Raw genomic sequence first — 27,058 nt, 5'->3', positions numbered from 1 at the left:
ATTGTACAATTTTCCAAAAATGTGACACCATAATGGCATTTAAAATGTCCCTTGCTCTTTTTGTTCGGGTGGTGTTTCTTACACTTCACTCAATATGGTACGAATCTCTTTCATATTAGCACTTGAAACACGCAGTAACTCTACCTGCTCCTCTCTAGAAATTTCCCAAAGCGTAACTCTGGTCTGTCACGTTGCAAGTCAACAAATTCCTCTGTGTTCATTTTTTGTCTGTGGTTCTCCATCAACTCCATCAAGTCGTCATTGCCCTCCAAACCTGAACTTTAGATCATGATCACCATCTGAGTTACTCAATTCGCTTCTATATCCACAAAGTCTCTAGCAAGACCCAACCTGGCCCAAGTTTCCTCCAAGATACAAACGCTAACAATTTTCAGTTCCTTGGGATCCATAATGGGAGTTTTATTTAAAGGTAAAAAAAAAAATTGAAGTTTATTCCTGAAATTTAACTTAACCGTAGTAAGTATAGACGTACTACCTAAAGCAACATATGAGATGTTGTGCCGGACCCAGCCTCGATCCCGCATTTCCTGCTTACTGCCAGCAGTCGCCTTACCACTTATACACCGAGCGAGGTGGCGCAGTGGTTAGCACACTGGACTCGCATTCGGGAGGACGACGGTTCAATCCCGTCTCCAGCCATCCTGATTTAGGTTTTCCGTAATTTCCCTAAATCGTTTCAGGCAAATGCCGGGATGGTTCCTTTGAAAGGGCACGACCGATTTCCTTCCCAATCCTTCCCTAACCCGAGCTTGCGCTCCGTCTCTAATGACCTCGTTGTCGACAGGACGTTAAACACTAACCACCACCACTTATATAATCCGGGTCTGCTATAGTCCGATTCACGAACAAAGACGGTTCACTCATGTCGCGGCACCGAACGGGAATCACGAGATGTGCGAATGTGAGTAAATGAATTAAACCTACAAGAAGAAATAGATTATGCATGAGATGCAACTTCGGATCGGTCTGGTGAGCGTTCTCGGGTAGTCTAAATGGTAAGGCGACTGGTCGTGGTAAACGGGGAATCCAGGTTCGAGACCTGGTCCGGCACAAATTTTCACATCTCGATTTAGGTAGTACATCTACCCCTAGTAAAGTTAAGTTGAATATCAGGAATAAATTTGAAAAAAAGTTGTGTCATGGACCACGTCGTTACAATCAATGTTCTCAGTGAGCAAACTTGAGTGCAACTGATGCTGATTGAGAGACGAAAACCATATCGTCAATAGCATGTTTGTGAGTTCGCGTGCTGAGAGTGGTTTGCCAGTCGAGTAAAAATTCGGAAGCGGCAACGCCATATTTGAGAGTCAGTGCAGAGAGCGTTGTTCACGGTCTACTCAAAATTAACTCTGAAAATATTTTTGACAGCCGACTTTTTGTCATTAGTTTCATTTATGAGCTGAGGTACCACTGTCGTGGTAAATTAGTTAGCTGTTCGCATGTTCCGTGGATTATTTTCACGACACCTGATTGTGATGTTGAACAAACGAGTAGATTTAGAAATGAGATACAGTCTGCGAAGGTAGGGATAAGTTAAGGCGATTTAAACCGTTAATAGATTCTTACTTTAATTTCAATCTGTAATTAAATTTGCCGGCCGCGGTGGTCTCGCGGTTAAGGCGCTCAGTCCGGAACCGCGCGACTGCTACGGTCACAGGTTCGAATCCTGCCTCGGGCATGGATGTGTGTGATGTCCTTAGGTGAGTTAGGTTTAAGTAGTTCTAAGTTCTAGGGGACTGATGACCACAGCAGTTAAGTCCCATAGTGCTCAGAGCCATTTGAACCATTTTTTGAATTAAATTTAAAAAATTAATCTACATTCAGAAAACCGTATGTCGATTAGGATTTCGCGAGAAAAATTCCTATTTTTTTATGTGTTTCAATTATCTGCCAAATGGTATATGGTCAAATATGTTTATGCCAATATACAAAGCTTCTTTCCGCGCTAGAGTAAGGTTAAGTTGCGAACAGTGGAGACCATTTCGTTCCTAGAGCTATATTTACGGCCGCTACTTTTATTTTCCAAATTGTGAGTTGTTCTTCACAAAAAGCTTCATAAGAGAGTAAAAATATTGCGAGACAGATGTTTGTGTGACTAGCTTTTTAAGCAGGTAGCTACAAGAGGTTCGAGGCTGTAGACTAGACGATATACTTCTCCGAGTGAACCGATAAACAATTTACCAAGACAAGTCAGTATTCCTTGTGAGTATTTCATTTACTGTTCCGATCTTGTAGCTCTATTGTGTACAGTACCCCATAGGCACAATAAATTTATTTTCGTTATTTTTATCTATTTTATTTCGAGAGGCACCCTCGTAATATTCCCTCTCTGGAAAACACAAAGACGCCCAGCCACAGTCTAACCGAAAAATCTGTTGATTAGAAATACTGACGCTCAAGCAGGGAGGAGTGGCCGGGCGACGCCTTTAGGTAGCGAGAGGCTGTGCCACGAATAGGGCTGGGGCCCCTGTCGTAGCAGCTATGAGCCAACCAATGGGAGAGTCTGAATCAGTCACGTGATCTAATGTGTTGCCCGCAACAATCAGGCATATCGAACGGTTCGCTCTCATCTGATTCTCAATATTGTCGGTCCCAGCAACCGAAGATCGGCCCGCCACAATTACCGCCGTGTTGAAGACGAGCATTCTAGTACTGAAACAACCATTTCAACATGCAAGCCACCTTATAGGAATTTTCGTCTCTGATGTGCCTCTGTATGGTTTTAATCTCTTCTAAAATATTTCCCCGTCCCTGCCAGGCTAGGAAACCGTCACGTTACTCCCCGATCCGGCTACGGCAACCGTAACTACTACGGGGTGTTCAAAAATTCTCTCCGCAGTGCCGTATGATTGTTAGTCGCGCGCGCCGTATGTCGCAGTGAATATACCGAAACGAAACTCAGTGAAATACAAGTTATTAATTTATTGAATATTCATTTTTACTTACAAATTATCACATTAAATGTTGAAAGTGTCCCCTTGTTGTTGAATACACAATTCAATTCGTCTAATCATGTTTCCAAACACAAGATGTAACATTTCTTCTGTAACAGAAGCAGTGAAAGTGGATATTGCAGTTTTCAATTCATCGATGGATTTTGGACGGTTTTTATAGACAGTTGCTTTCGCTGCACCACAGAAGAAACAGTCAGGTGCTTTTAGGTCATGAGACCGTGGAGGCCAAAGTCCCTGTGAAATTATGCGATCACCAAAATCATCAGCAAGCAGTGACATTCAAACGCGAGCTGTACGCGCGGTTGCACCATTTTGTTGAAAATAACCAACCGTTCAGTATTTCACTTAACACAAGTTCTCTTATGAATGGGTACAGAATATCACTGCAGTATCGTTGTGCGTTTATTGTTTCGTTGAAACATAATTATGGGACCCACAATCCGAAGTCTAGAAATTGCAATCCAAACTCCTATTTTCACAGAATGAAGTGGTTCCTCATGAAAACACAACGGATTTGCAGTACTCCACATACGAGAATTTTGCGATTTCATGTACTCGGATAAATGAAACCACGCCACATCAGTGAAAAACGTTTCATTAAGAATATCCTTTCCATTTTGTTGAACGAAATTTTTGAACCGTTGACAATAATGCAGTCTCTTGCTATGATCAGTATTTTTCAGTTCTTGCACGACTGTCACTTTGTATGGGAAAAGTCCTAATTTTTTCCTTACAGTTGTGTGGTGGACATTTCCGACACTAACATCGATTTTCTGGGCGAGTTTTCTGACTTGTTCGGATTCATGGACTTTTATCAGAAATATCAAGTAGTTTATCCTCAGACAAAACGCTAGGACGACAACTTCTCGGTGCATCTGTCACTGAACCGGTACTTCGAAATTTGTTAATTAAATCTCGCACAGTATCGCGATGCGGGAGTGTTGTCTCCGGGACAACTGAAACTGTCTATTTACCGCTAGCTATGAACACTTGCTTGAGTAAAAACACAAGTTCTTCAATGGTTAGCATTTTAATAGTGACAAATACGAAACAAAGGAATAAACTTAAACGTTCACGTCAACACGTAACGACACATACCAACGATACTACTGACGCTAGCTGAGACAAATGAAACAGTGGAATGTTGGGAGAGTCCACTTGAAGGGAAGTAACCCAGGCAGGCGAACAATCATACGGCACTGCGGAGAGACTTTTTGAACATCCCATATTTTCCTTCAGTTGATCACTTCGAGAACCCGGTTTCGTTTTCATCGTGAAGAGAGATAGGACTGTAAATTTAGCTTTGCAGCTTGCTAGCTGGTAACTATGATTAATAAACAGCCATCTGCTGCATAATGTTGAAACTACAAAACGGTTAAATTCTATATAGGAACACTTCCTATTTTACCGAGTTAGCTTTCCCATCTGAAAGAACCCTGGGATACTGACAGTTTACCTTAAGGTCATATTGTGTGCTACTGACAACCGCAAACAATATCCTGACCATATGCGACACTTGCTCAATCAAACTATATTAAAACAATATGATTCCATTTCTTGTAACTTCGTTTGTTACAAAGATATGAGCAGCAGTACATTTTTTTATGGTTCCGTAACTAAATCGGTAGACTCGGAACTCTTATAGGATTACATTGTTGTCTGTCTGTCCGACTCTTAAAAACCCTTTTTGTTAGGAGTTGCTAGACCTATCAAGTTGAAATTTATGTCTTGACCTGAAAAAGAAATTTGCACTTGCTAATCACAGTGATGTTATTCTGAAAGACTTTTCTCAAGAAATCTCACGGCACCCGGAACTGATAATGAATGCCTATGTTCGATATATCGACGTCGTTCGATTCTTTGATTGTACTTCACCATTCTATGCGCAAAAGTTTCCACATCTGCTGTCTTATCAACGAACACTGTCCCTCATATCTCTTCTCGACCTTAACACTCATGTCTGAACAACATGGCAGAAACACACTTTTCCATCAGAGCAAAATGCCTTCTGATCCACTCTATCGTTCAACATATTTCTCTAAGTCCTTCTCAATAGCAGGAACCCGACTCTGGAACATTCTCCACCGTCATACAAGAGAACTGAATAACATTTCCAGCTTCAGAAGACAGTAAATGACATTGACCCGTGGCGCCATTGAATTAGTAGACTGTTCTGTCTGGCGCCATTGGCTCAGATGTAGTATCGACTCTTGCGGCCCCATTGCAAATATCTATGAGGAAGAGTTGGTATCTGTGGGTAGTGTCCTTAGAAGGTCTTTGCTTGCCGATATACACATCAAAAAAACCTTCGCATCACTTCGATTCCGAGAGTTCCGGAACCTGTACAGAAAATTGGAATAGAGGTCAACATAAACATCATTTACGCCCTTTCTATGGCTCATGAAAACTACACATTGTACCTTGTACCACCATACAGCGAGACCTTCAGAGGTGACGGTCCATATTGCTGTACACACTGGTACCTCTAATACCCAGTAGAACGTCCTCTTGCATTAATGCATGCCTGTATTTGTCATGGCATACTGTCCACTAGTTCATCAAGGCACTGTTGGTCCAGATTGTCCCACTCCTCAACGGCAGTTCGGCGTAGATCCCTCAGAGTGGTTGGTGGGTCACATCATCCTTAAAAAGCCATTTTCAATCTATCCCCGGAGTGTTCAATAGAGTTGAGCGATGTCGTTATCCTGGAGGAAGCCACTCACAAGACATGCACAATGGGGGTGTGAATTGTCACCCATGAAGACGAATGCCTCGTCAATATGCAGCCGATATGGTTGCACTATCGGTCGGAGGATGGCGTTCACGTATCGTACAGCCGTTACGGCGCCTTCCATGACCATCAGCGGCGTACGTCGGCCCCACGTAATGCCACCCCAAAACAGCAGGGTACCTCCACCTTGCTGCACTCGCTGGACAGTGTGTCTAAGGCGTCCGGCCTGACCGGGTTGCCTCCAAACACGTCTCCGACGATTGTCTGATTGAAGGCACATGCGACACTCATCAGTGAAGAGAACGTGACGCCAATCCTGAGCGGTCAGTTCGGCATGTTGTTGGGTCCATCTTTACCGCGTTGCATAGTTTCGTGGTTGCAAAGATGGACCTCGAAATGGACGTCGGGAGTGAAGTTGCGCATCATGTAGCCTATTGCGCACAGTTTGAGTCGTGACACAACGTACTGTGGCTGCACGAAAAGCATTATTCAACGTGATGGAGTTGCTGTCACGGTTCCTCCGAGCCATAATCCATAGGTATCAGTCATCAACTTCAGTAGTAGCCCTTGGGCTGCCTGAGCGAGACATGTCATCGACAGTTCCTGTCTCTCTGTATCTCCTCGAAGTCAGAACAACATCGCTTTGGTTCACTCCGAGACGCCTGGATACTTCCCTTGTTGAGAGCCCTTCCTGGCACAAAGTAACAATGCGGACGCGATCGAACCGCGGCATTGACCGTCTAGGCAAGGTTGAACTACAGACGAGCTGTGTACCTCCTTCTGGTGAAATGACTGGAACTGATCGGCTGTCGGGCCCCCTCCGTCTAATAGGCGCTGCTAATGCATGGTTGTTTACATCTTTTGGCGGGTTTAGTGACATCTAAAATGGTTCAAATGGCTCTGAGCACTATGGGACTTAACATCTCATGTCATCAGTTCCCTAGAACTTAGAACTACTTGAACCTAACTAACCTAAGGATATCACACACATCGCTGCCCGAGGTAGGATTCGAACCTGCGACCGTAACGGTCGCGCAGTTCCAGACTGAAGCGCCTAGAACCGCTCGGCCACCAGCGGCCGGCTTAGTGACATCTCTAAACAGTCAAAGGGACTGTGTCTGTGATACAACATCCACAGTCAACGTCTATCTTCAGGAGTTCTGGGAACCGCGGTAATGCACAACTTTTGTTGATGTGTATATATACGGGGTTCGTTGTCCCTAGGGGGGAGGCACGAAGTTTTTGGATTGGCGGTAGCGTCGCGGCAAGAGGTGGTCACGGGGTCCGAGCGGCCGAAGCCACGAGCAGCGCAAGGAGGGCCTGCGCAGAGCGAAGATACCAGAGTACTTCACCGGGGGTCAGCTTCGACTACAACCAGCAGGTCGACATCCCGTCGGCTGGTTGGTATCATTCCTGTCGGACGACCGCTCGTGGCCTGGCTGCCCTCTTCTACCTGGCTTTCATCGGCACCCCTCAGTAACCGCTGCGACACATCGTGGATCCACGGAACTGCTTGCTCACGAAGGGGAGTAACATTCTGTAATCCTCGTGGTGATTTGTTCATTGTCTACCTGCCCTCATTATTTTCTGGTTTTTACCCGACCCTCAGTTTTACTCGGTCGGTTCTTTGGTCGTAAATATAGGCAGCATTATTATACTAAGGCACTAGTTGTCGTTTGAAAATTTGTCCCCTTGTTATATTGCCTTTTCTTTCTGGTTTGTACCCGATCATTAATGTTATAATTAATTAGCTTTTGGTTGTTAATACAGCTGCAACCACTGTAATAAGGCACAGGTTGCCGTTAAACAAAAGACGGCCCTTGTGGTTAGATTTAGCTGTTAACCGGTTCAATTCTTTGATTGTAATGTCATTTCTCAGCCATTACTTATAATCTGAACAACCTGTTGTACTAAGCTGTTCATTTCCGTGTTTGAAAGACAGGGTCATTATTGGTGTATTTTAGCTGGATCTTGCGGTTCCGTTGAGTGAGTTATCTTGTAATAAGTGTTTACAAGTGATGTTTTAAGACGTTCCTTCAGAACGGTTTTAATAACTGACAACCAGTTTAACCTTGAAAATATTAACAGCCAACTGTCACCAGGGATTTAGTAAAATTGACAGAAGGGACGGGTTGGGATCCAGTCGCACCTTGGTTGTCGATTGAAATTAAGAGGTTGGTTGCTTTGAAGTAAGCCTTATCATTGTCATATTTTTTGCTAATCTGTTTAATCTTAAAGCACAGATACGCATTTTAATCCCGAACCTTTCGACATGCAGCTTCCAAATTCAAGGTTAAGCCATTTGTTTTGAGTAACTGAATCACTCCTGTCCTCATCGGTGCTTATACAGTTTTCATGTTTTGCAGAAGGGCAGTTAATACGAGAGACTGTGTCCAGCGCGGCAGTAAACACCGCTGTTTTATCCGACAACGGGCGACCTGCAGGTCCGGCCGTAATCATTGTCATATTGTTTGCTGTTTTGCAATACAGCACTAGAGATTTCTTTTGCAAAGATTAAAAGCTTATTCAGCTTAAGGTTTTGCAAATTTGTTCATTTTGTTAAAGAAAATTTTGTGGTTAAATGCTTCTATTATCCGTAAAACACAGTTTATATATCGTTAAATAAACAGGTGTGTGAAAAGAAAGTTATATTGGCGGGTTCTACCTCCCACGTTTTCCTTAATTCCAGGAATTACCACGTGGTAAGACATATCGGCTAAAGCAACAATACAGATTAGAATTGTCCTTGTACGTACCCTTTACCCTTGTGCATCCTACTTTCCAAACCGATCTTCCTCATTTCCCCGTATTCTTAGGCGATGTAGTTTCCTTAAATTTCCCTACCCCACAAGTCGCTCTATCAGAAAACATCTTTTTTCTACACCTATCAATTCGTCTTATATATGCCACGATCATTATTGTTATTATTATCATTATTACTGTCACTATTGTTATTAATACTAATATCACTATTAGTGGCAGCAGCTGCAATAGTAGAAGTACTGCCACTATTCACTTCGTTAACTCATAGTGAGTATAATTTACTCACACTGCCGTTCCGACACTCAAATCATTTTAATCCTATTCGTCATATTACAACTGTTCTTTCTTAGGGATACGACGTAAAAAAGATACTGTGTGTGAGAAACCCTGGTCCGATGTTAGAGAGGGCCTTATGGCCGTATCAGATCAGGTGAAATAAATAAACAAATAAGTAAATAAAATATTAAGGGCTATAATCCCTCGGCGATGTAAAAAATGGAAGGTTTCAACTTAATGGAATCGAAAGAAACAGACGTTTGTGTCACATATTTTGATTGCGTAAACTCACTAATTAAAACCTATAGATTACTTCCTGTCATGAAATTTGGCAAGAAGTAAGACTTCACAGTACAAGTAAAGCGGAAAAACGGAAAATTGTTAATTTATAATTATATCACACGAAAAGTATTTCTCTTGTCATTCGTTATCTGACTTCGACTTAAAATTAAAACATACGCGAAAGTCTTAGAAATCCTGGGACTGATATCTTGCCAGTATCAATGTCGATAACAGGTAAAAATGGTTGAGGTTATCGACTGTCAGGTTGGATGAACTGTCGCTATACTTTTGTACGGAACCCTCAGATTCAGAGTCATACCCGCACCTGAGCACTATTTTAAACAGCTTCCAGTATGTTTCACTCAGTGAGATAATTCGTCTCCTCAAGACAGTTTGAAAACTATTATAGTGTAGCATTCATGTAAATATGATATCATTAAAAACGTAACACAGAATTAATTTTGACTCTCCTGTAGCAACTCACAGCGCAGGAACCTGGGGTTACCTAACTTGACCATTTGCTGCAGGTGACATGAAATAAATGAAAATGAAGAAAAATACACTATGTTCTCTCAGTCAACTGCCTCGCTTTGAAGGTTTATGTGACTGCGACGTACACCAACGAAGAAAAGGTAGAAATACTACTCATCTATGGAGAACGTAAATTACTATACTACATGTACCCATACTGTAAACAAGAAAACTTTATTGCAGATTACTGTTTTGCCAACTTATATTATCCAAACATGAGCACCATTTCTACCTTCTCTTCGTTGGTGTAGATTGAACTCACACTAACTTTCCACTGAAAATGTTTAATTCAATAACCAGTGTGCGTTTTCCTTGTTTCCATCTGTTTACTGTCAACTCCAGCAAGTGGACGAGTTACCTTAATCTGGGTTCCTGCTCTGTGTGCTAGTATACGAGAGTCAGAGTGAACTCCTTTCATAATGTCATGTTTACGGGAATTGTAATCTGTGATACGTTTTTGGATAAGTTTTGATGACATGACTGTGGAGTATCGAATGAAAAAATACAGGGTGCTATTCGTATCTTCATGACGAACATACGAGGGTTGGAACTTAAATAGTGGCAACTATTTATTCACAACCGATGAAAAAGAGTTACATGTTTGCACCTGTTACTGTCCTTCAAAGTAGTCACCAGCGTTGTGTAGAACCCGTTGCCAGCGATGTGGTTCAAAAATGGCTCTGAGCACTATGGGACTCAACATCTTAGGAGATAAGTCCCCTAGAACTTAGAACTACTTAAACCTAACTAACCTAAGGACATCACACACACCCATGCCCGAGGCAGGATTCGAACCTGCGACCGTAGCAGTCCCGCGGTTCCGGACTGCAGCGCCAGAACCGCTAGACCACCGCGGCCGGCCCAGCGATGTGGAAGACGTAGCATACCGTTAGCAGAGGGGTCTACTGCCTGTCGAATCTCCGGAACAGTTCTGAAGCGAATGCCACGAAGTGGTTCCTTCATCTTCGGAATCAAATCAAAGTCACAAGGACTTAAGTCCGGGGAGTATGGTGGATGGTACAGTACTTCCCAGTCCCATCGACCGAACAGAGCAGCCACAGCCTGTGCTGTATGCGCCTGCGCGTTGTCGTGCAAAATGATGGGTGGGTTGCGCAGAAAGTTTCACCGCTTCTTTCGCAAAGCCGGTGGCAGGTGATGCTCCACAAACGAACAGTAATACTGTGCACTGACGGTCTGCCGTGGAGGAACGTAATGCGTTAGGATAAGGCCATCACAATCGTACACGAGAATCACCATAACTTTAGACCGCTCCATTCGCACCATCGACAGAACAGGCTCTGCTAACGGTATAGTACGCCTTCCACATCGCTGGCAACGAGTTCTACACAACGCTGGTGACTACTTTGAAGGACAGTTACAGGTGCAAACCTTTGTATCGGTTGTTAATAAATGCACTACTGGCCATTAAAATTGCTACACCAAGAAGAAATGCAGATGATAAACGGGTATTCATTGGACAAATATATTATACTAGAACTGTCATGTAACTACATTTTCACGCAATTTGGGTGCATAGATCCTGAGAAATCAGTACCCAGAACAACCACCTCTGGCCATAATGACGGCCTTGATACGACTGCGCATTGAGCCAAACAGAGCTTGGATGGCGTGTTCAGGTACAGCTGCCCATGCGGCTTCAACACGATACCACAGTTCATCAAGAGTAGTGACTGGCGTATTGTGACGAGCCAGTTGCTCGGTCACCATTGACCAGACGTTTTCAGTTGGTGAGATATGTGGAGAATGTGCTGGCCAGGGCAGCAGTCGAATATTTTCTGTATCCAGAAAGGCCCGTGCAGGACCTGCAACATGCGGTCGTGCATTATCCTGCTGAAATATAGGGTTTCACAAGGATCGAATGAAGGGCAGAGCCACAGGTCATAACACATCTGAAATGAAACCTCCACTGTTCAAAGTGCTGTCAATGCGAACAAGAGGTGACCCAGAGGTGTAACCAATGGCACCCCACACCATCACGCCGGGTGATACGCTAGTATGGCGATGACGAATACACACTTCCAATGTGCGTTCACCGCGATGTCGCCAAACACGGATGCCACCATCGTGATGCTGTAAACAGAACCTGGATTCATCCGAAAAAATGAAGTTCGCCACTCGTGCACCGAGGTTCGTCGTTGAGTACACCATCGCAGGCGCTCCCGTCTGCGATGCAGCGCAAGGGTAACCGCAGCCTTGGTCTCCGAGCTGATAGTCCATGCTGCTGCAAACTTCGTCGAACTGTTGGTGCAGACGGTTGTTGTCTTGCAAACGTCCCCATCTGTTGACTCAGGAATCGAGACGTGGCTGCACGATCCGTTACAGCCATGCAGATAAAATGCCTGTCATCTCGACTGCTAGTGATACGAGGCCGTTGGGATCCTGCACGGCGTTCCGTATTACCCTCCTCAACCCACCGATTCCATATTCTGCTAACTGTCAATGGATGTCGGCCACCGCTAGCAGCAATGTCGCGATACAATAAATCGCAATCGCGATAGGCTACAATCCGACCTTTATGAAAGTCGGAAACGTGATGGTACGCATTTCTCCTCCTTACACGAGGCATCACAACAACGTTTCACCAGGCAACGCCGGTCAACTGCTGTTTGTGTATGAGAAATCGGATGGAAATTTTGCTCATGTCAGCACGTTGTAGGTGTCGCCACCGGCGCCAACCTTGTGTGAATGCTCTGAAAAGCTAATCATTTGCATATCACAGCATCTCTTTCCTGTCGGTTAAATTTCGCGTCTGTAGCACGTCATCTTTGCGGTGTAGCAGTTTTAATGGCCAGTAGTGTAGTTGCCACTATCCAAGTTCGAACCCTCGTAGATGGAAGAAAGATGTTGCTTGATGTCCCCCTGGTAGCCAAACTATATTTTTTTAGTAGTGCTATTTTTCTGCTTCTTTACGAAAAGTGATTTTGGGTGGTCAAAATAAATGGGAGGCTCTGTATAACAAAAAGAGGAATGGTGTCAATACTGAACCCTGTGGAACACCAAAAGTAATGTATACTCATTGGGAAGAAGATTCGTTATGAAATCTGCGTGAGCTCTCTAAAGTGGTCCTTTGCTACCTTTCAGTTAAAATGCTCGGATGCAATAATCGGGTGTAGGGAGTGGCATTTTCCCGTTTCTGTGATAAAGATCATGCCGAAGTGAGCGAGAAATAATAGTAAAGAATCTACATGAGAAAGTGAACAAACCGTAAATTGTGAGGTACTGGCCCTCGTTAAACTGGTCGTGGAATCCGATGAAGGCGAAGTCGGCGCGCGGCGAGTCCTTGTAGAGCAGGCGCGCCCCGAACAGCCGCTGGAGGACGGAGGCCTCGTAGCTGGAGTGGACGACGGCCAGGTGGGCGCCCTCGCTGGCGCACGCCCTGCGCGCCCCCTCCCAGTCCAGCGCCTCCGAGTGCAGCTTGTACAGGCTGGCGCCGAAGCGCGCGTAGCCCAGGCGCAGCGCGTGCGACTCCACGGCTGTACTCGCCGCAGGGCCTGCGGGCCAGTTCCAAGGGTTTCAACCAGTCAACTGGTGACCTACGTCCTGATACCTACTACAATGTAAAGCATCGGGAAACATACCGCATCTAACTGTTCTAACTTTATGAAAGTAAGTGACACAGTTTTGAAGTAGGAAATGGTACACTCATTAAAAATAATGAAATTAAAATAAAAAAATTAAAAAAAACAGTGCACCGCGAAGGAATTATCCGAATGGGGCTGGAAACGATAGATATGACGAACACATGCAGACAAACCAATATTCAAGAAAGATAGCAGGAGTAATCCACTAAATTACAGGCGCATATCGTTAACGTCGATATGCAGCAGGAGTTTGCAACATACACGCCTGGAAATTGAAATAAGAACACCGTTAAATCATTGTCCCAGGAAGGGGAAACTTTATTGACACATTCCTGGGGTCAGATACATCACATGATCACACTGACAGAACCACAGGCACATAGACACAGGCAACAGAGCATGCACAATGTCGGCACTAGTACAGTGTATATCCACCTTTCGCAGCAATGCAGGCTGCTATTCTCCCATGGAGACGATCGTAGAGATGCTGGATGTAGTCCTGTGGAACGGCTTGCCATGCCATTTCCACCTGGCGCCTCAGTTGGACCAGCGTTCGTGCTGGACGTGCAGACCGCGTGAGACGACGCTTCATCCAGTCCCAAACATGCTCAATGGGGGACAGATCCGGAGATCTTGCTGGCCAGGGTAGTTGACTTACACCTTCTAGAGCACGTTGGGTGGCACGGGATACATGCGGACGTGCATTGTCCTGTTGGAACAGCAAGTTCCCTTGCCGGTCTAGGAATGGTAGAACGATGGGTTCGATGACGGTTTGGATGTACCGTGCACTATTCAGTGTCCCCTCGACGATCACCAGTGGTGTACGGCCAGTGTAGGAGATCGCTCCCCACACCATGACGCCAGGTGTTGGCCCTGTGTGCCTCGGTCGTATGCAGTCCTGATTGTGGCGCTCACCTGCACGGCGCCAAACACGCATACGACCATCATTGGCACCAAGGCAGAAGCGACTCTCATCGCTGAAGACGACACGTCTCCATTCGTCCCTCCATTCACGCCTGTCGCGACACCACTGGAGGCGGGCTGCACGATGTTGGGGCGTGAGCGGAAGACGGCCTAACGGTGTGCGGGACCGTAGCCCAGCTTCATGGAGACGGTTGCGAATGGTCCTCGCCGATACCCCAGGAGCAACAGTGTCCCTAATTTGCTGGGAAGTGGCGGTGCGGTCCCCTACGGCACTGCGTAGGATCCTACGGTCTTGGCGTGCATCCGTGCGTCGCTGCGGTCCGGTCCCAGGTCGACGGGCACGTGCATCTTCCGCCGACCACTAGCGACAACATCGATGTACTGTGGAGACCTCACGCCCCACGTGTTGAGCAATTCGGCGGTACGTCCACCCGGCCTCCCGCATGCCCACTATACGCCCTCGCTCAAAGTCCGTCAACTGCACATACGGTTCACGTCCACGCTGTCGCGGCATGCTACCATTGTTAAAGACTGCGATGGAGCTCCGTATGCCACGGCAAACTGGCTGACACTGACGGCGGCGGTGCACAAATGCTGCGCAGCTAGCGCCATTCGACGGCCAACACCGCGGTTCCTGGTGTGTCCGCTGTGCCGTGCGTGTGATCATTGCTTGTACAGCCCTCTCGCAGTGTCCGGAGCAAGTATGGTGGGTCTGACACACCGGTGTCAATGTGTTCTTTTTTCCATTTCCAGGAGTGTATATTGTGTTCGAACATTATGAATTACCTCGAAGAAAACTGTCTATAGACACACATTCAATATGGGTATAGAAAACATCGTTCCTGTGAAACACAATTAGCTCTTTATTCGCATGAAGTGTTGAGTGCTATTGATAAGGGATTTCAGATCCATTCCGTATTTCTGGATTTCCGGAAGGCTTTTGACACTGTACCACAGAAGCGGCTTTTAGTGAAATTGCGTGCTTATCGAATATCGTCTCAGTTATCAGACTGGATTTGTGATTTCCTGTCAGACAGGTCACAGTTCGTAGTAATTGACGGAAAGTCATCGAGCAAAACAGAAGTGAGATTCGCGGTATGTCATTCTCAATGGAGAGAAGTCTTCCGAAGTAAGAGTGATTTCAGGTGTGCCGCAGGGGAGTGTCGTGGGATCGTTGCTATCCACAATATACATAAATAAACTTGTGGATAACATCGGAAGTTCACTGAGGCTTTTTGCGGATGATGCTGTGGTATATCGAGAGGTTGTAACAATAGAAAATTGTACTGAATTGCAGGAGGATCTGCAGCGAATTGACGCATGGTGCAGGGAATGGCAGTTGAATCTCAATGTAGACAAGTGTAATGTGCTGCGAATACATAGAAAGAAAGATCCTTTATCATTTAGCTGCCATATAGCAGGTCAGCAACTGGATGCAGTTAATGCCATAAATTATCTGGGAGTAGGCATTAGGAGTGATTTAAAATGGAATGATCATATAAAGTTGATCGTCGGTAAAGCAGATGCCAGACTGACATTCATTGGAAGAATTCTAAGGAAATGCAATCCGAAAACAAAGGAAGTAGGTTACAGTACACTTGTTCGCCCACTGCTTGAATACTGCTCACCAGTGTGGGATCCGTGCCAGATAGGGTTGATAGAAAAGATAGAGAAGATCCAACGGAGAGCGGCGCGCTTCGTTACAGGATCATTTGGTAGTCGCGAAAGCGTGATGGAGATGATAGATAAACTCCAGTGGAAGACTCTGCAGGAGAGACGCTCAGTAGCTCGGTACGGGCTCTTGTTGAAGTTTCGAGAACATACCTTCACCGAGGAGTCAAGCAGTATATTGCTCCCTCCCACGTATATCTGACGAAGAGACCATGAGGATAAAATCAGAGAGATTAGAGCCCACACAGAAGCATACCGACAATCCCTCTTTCCACGAACTGGAATAGAAGGGAGAACCGATAGAGGTACTCAAGGCATCCTCTGCCACACACCGTCAGGTGGCTTGCGGAGTATGGATGTAGATGTAGATGAAGTGATTTCCGGCAGTCCCCAAGGTAGTGTTATGCGCTCTCTGCTGTTCCTTATCAATATAAACGATTTGGGAGACAATCTGGGCAGCTCTCTTCGGTTCTTTGCAGTGACGCTGTCGTTTATCGACTAATAAAATCACCAGAAGATCAAAACAAACTGCAAAACTATTTAGAACAGATATCTGAATGGTGCGAAAAGTGGCAGTTGACCCCAAATAACGAAAAGTGTGAGGTCATCCACATGAGCGCTAAAAGGAACTCGTTAAATTTCGGTTACACATAAATCAATCTAACCTAAAAGCCGAAAATTCAACTAAATACCTAGATATTACAATTACGAACAACTTAAATTGGAAGGTACACATAGAAAACTTTGTGGGGAAGGCTAAACGAAGACTGCGTTTTATTGGCAGGACACTTAGAAAATGTAACAGATCTACTAAGGAGACTGCCGACACTATGCTTGTCCGTCCTCTTTTAGAATACTCCTGCGCGGTGTGGAGGAGGAGGAGATTAGTGTTTAACGTCCCGTCGACAACGAGGTCATTAGAGACGGAGCGCAAGCTCGGGGTAGGGAAGGATTGGGAAGGAAATCGGCCGTGCCCTTTCAAAGGAACCATCCCGGCATTTGCCTGAAACGATTTAGGGAAATCACGGAAAACCTAAATCAGGATGGCCGGAGACGGGATTGAACCGTCGCCCTCCCGAATGCGAGTCCAGTGTGCTAACCACTGCGCCACCTCGCTCGGTGCGCGGTGTGGGATCCTTACCATATAGAACTGACGGAGTACATCGAAAAAGTTCAAAGAAGGGCAGCACGTTTTGTATTATCGCGAAATGTGGGAGAGAGTGTCACAGAAATGATACAGGATTTGGGCTGGACATCAATAAAAGAAAGGCGTTTTTCGTTACGACGGAATCTTATCACGAAATTCCTATCACCAACTTTCTCCTCCGAATGCGAAAATATTTTGTTCACACCTACATAGAGAGAAACGATCACCACGATGAAATAAGGGAAATCAGAGCTCATACGGAAAGATAAAGGTGTTCGTTCTTTCCGCGCGCTATACGAGATTGGAATAATAGAGAATTGTGAAGGTGGTTCGATGAACACTCTGCCAGGCACTTGCAGAGTATCCATGTGGATGTAGATTACAGTTTCAGAAAAAATTGGGTGACTGGCAAGTCAATGGCGCTTTGGTCCACCTCTGACCCTTAAGCGAGGAGTTATTCGGCTTGCCATTCATTGGTAGAGTTGTTGCACGTCCTCTTGAGGAATATCGTCCCAAATTCTGTCCAACTGGCACGCTATATCGCCAAAATCTCGAGCTTGTTGGAGAGCCCTGCCTATAATGCTCCAAACGTTCTCAATTGGGGAGAGACCCGGCGACCTTGCTGGCCAAGGAAGGGTTAGACAAACACGAACACAAGCTTTTACAAAATGCGTGACACTGTGCTGTCTGTGATATTGTTATTTAGCCTTCTACCGGTTTCGGTTCTAAACCACCATCAACGGCAGAAAAATTATCACAGCTGTATCACTGTCATACATCCTGTGACATAAATTATCACTAAAATCCATAATTCCAAATAACAACAAACATTGTAACAAGATGAAAATATGATGACACATTGACAAAAGGACAACATGTGATGTGCATCACATGTATTGAAGTAATCGCGGTCTGAGGCGCCTTGCCACGGTTAGCGCGGCTCCCTCCCGTCGGAGGTTCGAGTCCTCCCTCGGGCATGTGTGTGTGTGTGTGTGTGTATGTTGTCATTAGCGTAAGTTAGTTTAAGTTAGATTAAGTAGTGTGTAAGCCCAGGGGCCGATGACCTCCCATAGGAACTTACTAAAATTTCCAACTTTATTGAAGTACTCCAAAGTTTCGCCCCTATCTGCTGAGGACATCTTCATTACAGGTTGTAGGATTTATGAAGGTCCGATTCACTCCCTGACGCGTTACTGACTGAAATAAAATTTCGTATTTGCGCGCTCCTGCACAGAGGTGTGACGTCACGTCTTCAAAACTCTTGTGAAACTGCCTGCTGTCACCAGCTGTTGTTAACACCCCTCGGAGAAAAACTGTGTAACACTATAACACAGATGGAATATTTTACCAAATATTTTTCTTAGATAATATCTAATTTTTTGCAAGTAAATATACAGATTTTTTGTAACCTCAAAATTTCACCTGTGAATGAAATTAATGTATGTTTTTGTTATTTGATATGATTTTGTAAACACTTTTTAACAATGTTTGAATTTTTTTGTAAATTATTATTATACTGGGTTATTGTAAGTAGGGAAACTTTAGTAACCGATAGATGTTTTATATTCGTCAGAGAGTGTGATGGTACCAACGCTTCTCGGTGTTGCCTTGTTACATCAGAGAGTGTCGCGCGTTCGGCACTCCAATACCAGCCGTGGATAGAGAGAGAGTGAGTGAGAGAGAGAGAGAGAGAGAGAGAGAGAGAGAGTGTACTTATGTGTGTGTATCTCATGCAAGACGATAAGTTGATCAATGTGAAGTCTGTGAGACATAATGGGAGTGAAGTATGGCGGCAGATGATTTAAGCTCCAAATAATATCAGAATCTTGCCCCAAAATCGTCTGCATTTAATCAGAGTATTCTCACACTGACTGGAACTAACGGAGTACATTCGCAGATGCTGACACCATCGTCTCTATAGTATCGACAGCCTGTAAGACGGTTCACATCAAACTGGTTCAGAACTTTTGTAGTGCTTACCCACTGATTGCCCGTGATAACTGAGTAATAATGTTTGTGATGTAAAATTCTCATTTACAAATATTGTCATTAACGTCAGTCCTTGTTCACAGGAAGTAATAGAACTGAATGTCGCTAATCTGTCAAATAAATTTTATATTTCACAAGTTATACCACTTTTATTTTGTTGGCTCCGACTTCGACCAGTAGAGTGGTTCCTTGCCTTCCCAGTAAGGTGGAGTAAGTAAGGCTGTCACTGAATGGAGATTATGTTGAAAAATAATGTTTTGTACCCAAAAGAGTGGGGAATAGTATGGTGTATTGAAATCCTGAACAAAACCAACCTGCTTTCAGGTAAAAAATATGTTGCTTTAGTTACTAAACTTACGCTACTTGAGAGTTTCCCTATCAAAAACAAGTGATCTTAGGTCAATGAAACTCGGTGGAAACATGTGGAAGAGAAATAAAGAATAAATCATTGGAAGAAACACATTACGATTTCCGTATGAGAGAGTTGAAATCTAGTCATTTTCGTGATTACGCACTTTTGAACGATCGGGCAATGATTCGACTTGCTGCTGAGGGGTGCCGAGGGCCAATTGCACCACAAATTATTAAAGAAGTTACTGTTGCCATGGCTGAGAATGTTGGACGCAGTATGCGAGCTTCAAGTAGTGCACAAGCTCTGTAGCGACAGTTGAACATTCCATGGCCCATTGTTCGCAAAGTGCTGCGAACAATTGTGACATTGTAAAAACTTCACATTACTCGTTATCATTTGCCACTGACGCAGACCTTCGCGTAGAGTTTGCTACTAAGTTTCTTGCAGTTGTTGAAGTCGGAACGTTTTGAGGACTGATGAAGCTCACTGAGGCTGTCAACACTCATAATTGTCGCATTTGGAGATCGTGACCACCATCAAACATTCATTAAGTTCGCCTGCAAAGTGAATGTGACTGTGTAGCTTAACGGCACAGTTCATTACTGATGCAATTTTCTTTGAGGAAATCGGACTTCAAAGACTGAGTGTATGCAGCGTGAACGGAACACGTTATTATGATCTGCATCGCCAACATGTGGTTTCTGCTTTTCGGGAGAGAGGTGCTTTGCTGTTTTGATGCACGCCAAGGAGTTCCGCCGCACATTACTAGTGAGGTCAAACGGTTGCTCCGTAGCACAGTTGGAGAAAACAGAATCCATGGCCGATCCGATCCGATCGTTCCACACTGCGTAACCGCGAAGATCAGCAGTTTTCAACCCTCTGATGTGGAAATTAAAATGTGATTCTTTCAATGGCCTATTCGTTATTTCTCTTCCGCATGTCCTTACAAATGTTTCCACAAAGATTCATTTTCGTACTGAAAGACGTACGTTTGCACTGACAGTAGCCTGCAACACATCAGTTAGAATGGGAATGTCGCTTCTGCATTTTCTCCTGTACTGAACTTTTCTGACTGCGAGAATGTAAACTGTCAATAACTTTAAACCAAACCAAAACTGCATCAATTTACGTAACACAAAAACTAAATCTGATGCGGCACTATTGATTTGAAATTGGTCCTGGTAATAAAACAAAACTTGATCTATTTGAAAATAATGGTTCCTGTGCTTAGTGACTGCTGTGCCTGAAATAATAAAATTCCTTATCCTTATCTGCGCAATGGTAACGCTCTTCGCATATCTGTCAGTGCTTTAAATTGTATAGTTGGCATACAGCTGTTGTGCAAGGCTGTTGCTTAGCATACATTTTAATTAAATCGCATATGACTGAGACAATAACTTGTTGAGAAAAATAGCTGATCCAAAACGACATGGATCTGGGAACAATTATTGACTTGCGGTAACAGTAGGGCACTAACTTTAAAACTTGAATTTCGACTCTTTGAAAATTAATAATGCTCACAATTAACATACAATAAACTGATTATACATTAACAATTACCTTTACAAAATCATTGGATGTGAGTGCTATAGATTGTCTCAGTCATCACTTATGAATAGGCGCATTGCATTGGTAAACAAACAGCTTTCTTTACCTTAATTATTTCCGGCATGGTATCTCGCAAATAAAATCCTCCATACATCGCTTTATGTAAAGTTACACTAACACATTACCCATAACACCTTGAAACAGCGATCGCTGTTGAGCAGCGACGCTACTATACAATCGATACTACATTCGACCATCTTTGGTTCAGTATAAAATTTTACTCTGTGTATGTATCTTTCACTACGACCACTTGCTTTTAATGGGGGCCCTCTAAAGTAGGGAAGTTTAATTATGACCACCCTGTATGTAACGGAGGGACAGATAAGCCAAAAGTTCAGCAGTTTCAGGCGGTTACTTCCTGCCCATTTGCTCAGCCGTCGCTCTCGTCTTAGTGTCACACTTCCACTTGTAACTCCACAATCGATTGTGAGCAATCGGTACAGTGCAACTTTATTTAAGAAGTGTTTACTCGTTACTTGTTAAGTTCTTTGTATCATTCGAGGGAGGTGGTACTTTATGATGTATAAGTTGTTCAGCGTAATAGTGTGCTTAAATAATGGAATTTTATTAAATACGTTTGTTTATGTATGAAAAACTGCAATGTAAAAACTGCTTCATACTTAGGGATTTTGTATTGTATAATATAAAAGACATAGTGATTCCCCTCTTCTACGGAAGTCGTGTGGCGCGAGTTAAAAGGTGGGAAGCGAGAGAGCACAGTAAGGAGTCAGTAGCCAGCAGCCGACCAGTCAACAGCGCAGGTGTCGAGCGAGGCATCCAGTATCTAACTTGAGATGGAATGGCCTCGGCTGTAAAATGGTGCTCTCGCATTGGAAATGGCTCTAAAAATGATATTCACGCCGCCAAGAAGAACCAAATAGCGCATATTACTGCCAAAGGAGAGACCAGGTAGTCGCCTCGTGCTCGCCACCACTATTGCACCACTACTTCACCAGATCCTAGAGGTTAGAACTGTATAATAGTATGAACCAGAGTGTTTGTGTGATTTAATTTGCAATAATAATTCAAATATTGGTGAAATTTGTGTTCAAATCATGAATTTACTCTTTTCATGGTACCTAACAGGGTCCTCTACTCAAAATTATTAAACACCGAGTATCTTGTGTGTGAAAAATGATAATAATCTGTGTTATTTGCTTATGTCTAATTTCTGAATGCAAAAATATATAAATGTGGATAGCCAGATTAATGGTTTCATTGAAATCAAGGGAGACACTTACTGATTAATTTATAAAAATCTCTCCAATGTGTTTTGATTTGCTTTTGTCTTACAAATATCAGTGTTTTAATGTTCAGTGGTATAAAAGTTGTCAGTGAAAATAACTTGCTTCCAAAGTGGTGTTATATAGCATTTGGTTTTGATGCTATTTGAAGTTGAACTTTTACTTGAAGTAATTTCTGAAATTGTAGAGAGTATTGTCAGTACAAATAATGATAAAACTTTGCAAGATGAATGATCTTAACTGAGGCAGTATCTCAGCTTTTTTCACAAAGCAAAATATTTCTGAAAAGTGTGTATAGTTTGTTTTATAAAGAAGGAATGGTTTGTGGGTCCCAATTTCATTCTTTTATATCTGGGAAAAAAACAATCTGAATAGTTATTTTGTAGCTAAAGAAACCAAAAGTGATTATTTAAAAGAGTATATATAAAAGGTATGTGTACAGTGTTATCTTATTGCATTTGTGATGTGTACATATGTGTTAGTCAAACTTTAATTCTTACCAGACGCCACTTAGTCTTGTGTATGCACTAGGGAGCAATTCATCTGCCAAATTAGTGAAAGGTAGAAATGAAGATTGTGGTTAACAAGGATAAAGTCTCTTTTCCATTTCTATGATTTCTTAACTATGCTGTTGATAACTACTGCAACCCACTGTGTAGTTCGTCTGGTTGTTGCAGGTGTTCATTGCACTTGATTAAGAAAGAATTTATGAAAGCTACTTTTGCAAGAGCAAAAATACACTCCTGGAAATTGAAATAAGAACACCGTGAGTTCATTGTCCCAGGAAGGGGAAACTATATTGACACATTCCTGGGGTCAGATACATCACATGATCACACTGACAGAACCACAGGCACATAGACACAGGCAACAGAGCATGCACAATGTCGGCACTAGTACAGTGTATATCCACCTTTCGCAGCAATGCAGGCTGCTATTCTCCCATGGAGACGATCGTAGAGATGCTGGATGTAGTCCTGTGGAACGGCTTGCCATGCCATTTCCGCCTGGCGCCTCAGTTGGACCAGCGTTCGTGCTGGACATGCAGACCGCGTGAGACGACGCTTCATCCAGTCCCAAACATGCTCAATGGGGGACAGATCCGGAGATCCTGCTGGCCAGGGTAGTTGACTTACACCTTCTAGAGCACGTTGGGTGGCACGGGATACATGCGGACGTGCATTGTCCTGTTGGAACAGCAAGTTCCCTTGCCGGTCTAGGAATGGTAGAACGATGGGTTCGATGACGGTTTGGATGTACCGTGCACTATTCAGTGTCCCCTCGACGATCACCAGTGGTGTACGGCCAGTGTAGGAGATCGCTCCCCACACCATGATGCCGGGTGTTGGCCCTGTGTGCCTCGGTCGTATGCAGTCCTGATTGTGGCGCTCACCTGCACGGCGCCAAACACGCATACGACCATCATTGGCACCAAGGCAGAAGCGACTCTCATCGCTGAAGACGACACGTCTCCATTCGTCCCTCCATTCACGCCTGTCGCGACACCACTGGAGGCGGGCTGCACGATGTTGGGGCGTGAGCGGAAGACGGCCTAACGGTGTGCGGGACCGTAGCCCAGCTTCATGGAGACGGTTGCGAATGGTCCTCGCCGATACCCCAGGAGCAACAGTGTCCCTAATTTGCTGGGAAGTGGCGGTGCGGTCCCCTACGGCACTGCGTAGGATCCTACGGTCTTGGCGTGCATCCGTGCGTCGCTGCGGTCCGGTCCCAGGTCGACGGGCACGTGCACCTTCCGCCGACCACTGGCGACAACATCGATGTACTGTGGAGACCTCACGCCCCACGTGTTGAGCAATTCGGCGGTACGTCCACCCGGCCTCCCGCATGCCCACTATACGCCCTCGCTCAAAGTCCGTCAACTGCACATACGGTTCACGTCCACGCTCTCGCGGCATGCTACCAGTGTTAAAGACTGCGATGGAGCTCCGTATGCCACGGCAAACTGGCTGACACTGACGGCGGCGGTGCACAAATGCTGCGCAGCTAGCGCCATTCGACGGCCAACACCGCGGTTCCTGGCGTGTCCGCTGTGCCGTGCGTGTGATCATTACTTGTACAGCCCTCTCGCAGTGTCCGGAGCAAGTATGGTGGGTCTCACACACCGGTGTCAATGTGTTCTTTTTTCCATTTCCAGGAGTGTAGATTCATTAAAAATAATGTTTCCACGTTATTATGCCTAATTAGGCTGGCGACCGTTTTATATTTCATTTACAGGAACTCTGTTACTGGAATTTCTTACAAAATTTTAGTCTTTCTGTTGTCTACCAACTGCTACTATTACGAATTTCATGTTTGATTCCCTCTGTCTGTTAGGTAACACGCGGTCAAACTTCTAAAAATCCTCTCAGAGAGTAACACATACTGTGCGTTTAAGTCATATGCAGGCAAACTGCAGCGGTAGTGTTATACTTGGCTTCCTTGTGACAAGTCTATAAGTTCCGTTATTTGGAAACAGCGTAGCACACGCACGCGAACGCCAGTAATAGTGTTATACGCTGTCAGTGGTTGCTCACCGAATTTACACCAATTATAGACACGACGTCTCGTGCTGTCCTGATGGCTGAGTTGTCTCAGCGACACGAGAGTTTTCCGCGACTCGCCGATTGTAGTGCAGTGGTTGTGCGTCAAGTGGGAATTCGAAATGAGCCGGACGATTCTGCACAGATTGTACGAAAAATGGCGATTTGGGGGGGGGGGGGGAGGGGGAGAAGGGAATGGGCGCACCGGTTATACGCCATTTACGTTGCGGAAGCCTGCATACAGATTTCCTAGAATTGGCTTTCGGCATGAAATCTAGGAATATACTTCAGCTCCCTATTCATCGCCCTCCCCCAGACACTGTGGAGATAAAGAAGAGAGTCGCATAGAGCTACATCAGCAGTTATTTTTCCTGCACAGCATCTACCAATGAAAAGAAACCTTCATAAAATCAGCACCGAGCGAGGTGGTGCAGTGGTTAGCACACTGGACTCGTATTCGGGAGGACGACGGTTCAATCCCTCGTCCGGCCATCCTGATTTAGGCTTTCCGTGATTTCCCTAAATCGCTCCAGGCGAATTACGGGATGGTTCCTTTGAAAGGGTACGGCCGACTTCCTTCCCCGTCCTTCCCTAATCCCCTAATCCAATGAGACCGATGACCTTGCTGTTTGGTCTCTTCCCCCAAACAACCCAATCCAAAAAATCAATAGTAAACAGTATCTTTGTCACGCACTTTATATTGATTTTTCGAGTGTAGACGAATATTTCTTTTTGATCTTCACCACCATAAATATCACCGATTCGAAAAAATTAATCCACACACAGACTTACCACCTCAGGCTAAAGACGATAACGCCTTAAGAAGGCTGCACCTCGTAAGTCGTTGCCTCTAGTGTATGCATGTCTTCGAAACTTCTGTGTATGGGCGAACGCAAGTAGACTTCGTACCCTCATAAATGGAAAGGTGCTATCGAAAAGTGGATGATACGCATAGATCGGCCTGCTATCGTAATAAACCCACCAAGGCTGTGGCAGCGTCACCTGGCGATGAATGACACTTCGTCAGACACACGCACGGTGCGTACAGTATCAGTGAGCGTGCTGTAAATGTGTACAATGGGGAAGGAGTGCGATCTATCTGAGTTTGACAAAGGGCAGATTGTGATGGTCCGGAGGGTCGGCACGAGCATTTCGGGAACTGCACTACTTGTCGGGTGATCGAAGAATACTGTGGCGAGTGCCTTCAACACGTGGCTAAACGAAAGCGAAACCACGTCTAGACATCATTACAGATGTCGGACGTCGTAGCCTGAGCAGACTGGTAAATCAGGACAGGCGGCGTACTGAGGCGGGACTACACTCCTGGAAATGGAAAAAAGAACACATTGACACCGGTGTGTCAGACCCACCATACTTGCTCCGGACACTGCGAGAGGGCTGTACAAGCAATGATCACACGCACGGCACAGCGGACACACCAGGAACCGCGGCGTTGGCCGTCGAATGGCACTAGCTGCGCAGCATTTGTGCACCGCCGCCGTCAGTGTCAGCCAGTTTGCCGTGGCATACTGAGCTCCATCGCAGTCTTTAACACTGGTAGCATGCCGCGACAGCGTGGACGTGAATCGTATGTGCAGTTGACGGACTTTGAGCGAGGGCGTATAGTGGGCATGCGGGAGGCCGGGTGGACGTACCGCCGAATTGCTCAACACGTGGGGCGTGAGGTCTCCACAGTACATCGATGTTGTCGCCAGTGGTCGGCGGAAGGTGCACGTGCCCGTCGACCTGGGACCGGACCGCAGTGACGCACGGATGCACGCCAAGACCGTAGGATCCTACGCAGTGCCGTAGGGGACCGCACCGCCACTTCCCAGCAAATTAGGGACACTGTTGCTCCTGGGGTATCGGCGAGGACCATTCGCAACCGTCTCCATGAAGCTGGGCTACGGTCCCGCACACCGTTAGGCCGTCTTCCGCTCACGCCCCAACATCGTGCAGCCCGCCTCCAGTGGTGTCGCGACAGGCGTGAATGGAGGGACGAATGGAGACGTGTCGTCTTCAGCGATGAGAGTCGCTTCTGCCTTGGTGCCAATGATGGTCGTATGCGTGTTTGGCGCCGTGCAAGTGAGCGCCACAATCAGGACTGCATACGACCGAGCCACACAGGGCCAACACCCAGAATCATGGTGTGGGGAGCGATCTCCTACACTGGCCGTACACCACTGGTGATCGTCGAGGGGACACTGAATAGTGCACGGTACATCCAAACCGTCATCGAACCCATCGTTCTACCATTCCTAGACCGGCAAGGGAACTTGCTGTTCCAACAGGACAATGCACGTCCGCATGTATCCCGTGCCACCCAACGTGCTCTAGAAGGTGTAAGTCAACTACCCTGGCCAGCAAGATCTCCGGATCTGTCCCCCATTGAGCATGTTTGGGACTGGATGAAGCGTCGCCTC

The 27,058-nt window shown here is 45.2% G+C and overlaps 1 protein-coding gene across 1 annotated transcript in view; it reads right to left on the bottom strand.

Annotated features, from left to right (window-relative positions):
* The window catches only part of LOC126188382 (macrophage mannose receptor 1-like), a 119,279-nt gene that overhangs the window by 73,433 nt on the left and 18,788 nt on the right, over positions 1–27,058 (bottom strand). Inside the window, exon 4 of the mRNA XM_049929981.1 lies at positions 12,783–13,070. Coding sequence (XP_049785938.1) covers positions 12,783–13,070 — 288 coding nt within the window. The remainder of the gene's footprint in view (positions 1–12,782; positions 13,071–27,058) is intronic.

The sequence above is a fragment of the Schistocerca cancellata genome, chromosome 5 (genome assembly GCF_023864275.1).
Source record: "Schistocerca cancellata isolate TAMUIC-IGC-003103 chromosome 5, iqSchCanc2.1, whole genome shotgun sequence".
Taxonomy (NCBI): domain Eukaryota; kingdom Metazoa; phylum Arthropoda; class Insecta; order Orthoptera; family Acrididae; genus Schistocerca; species Schistocerca cancellata.
This window is presented reverse-complemented; position numbering and strand designations above follow the sequence as displayed.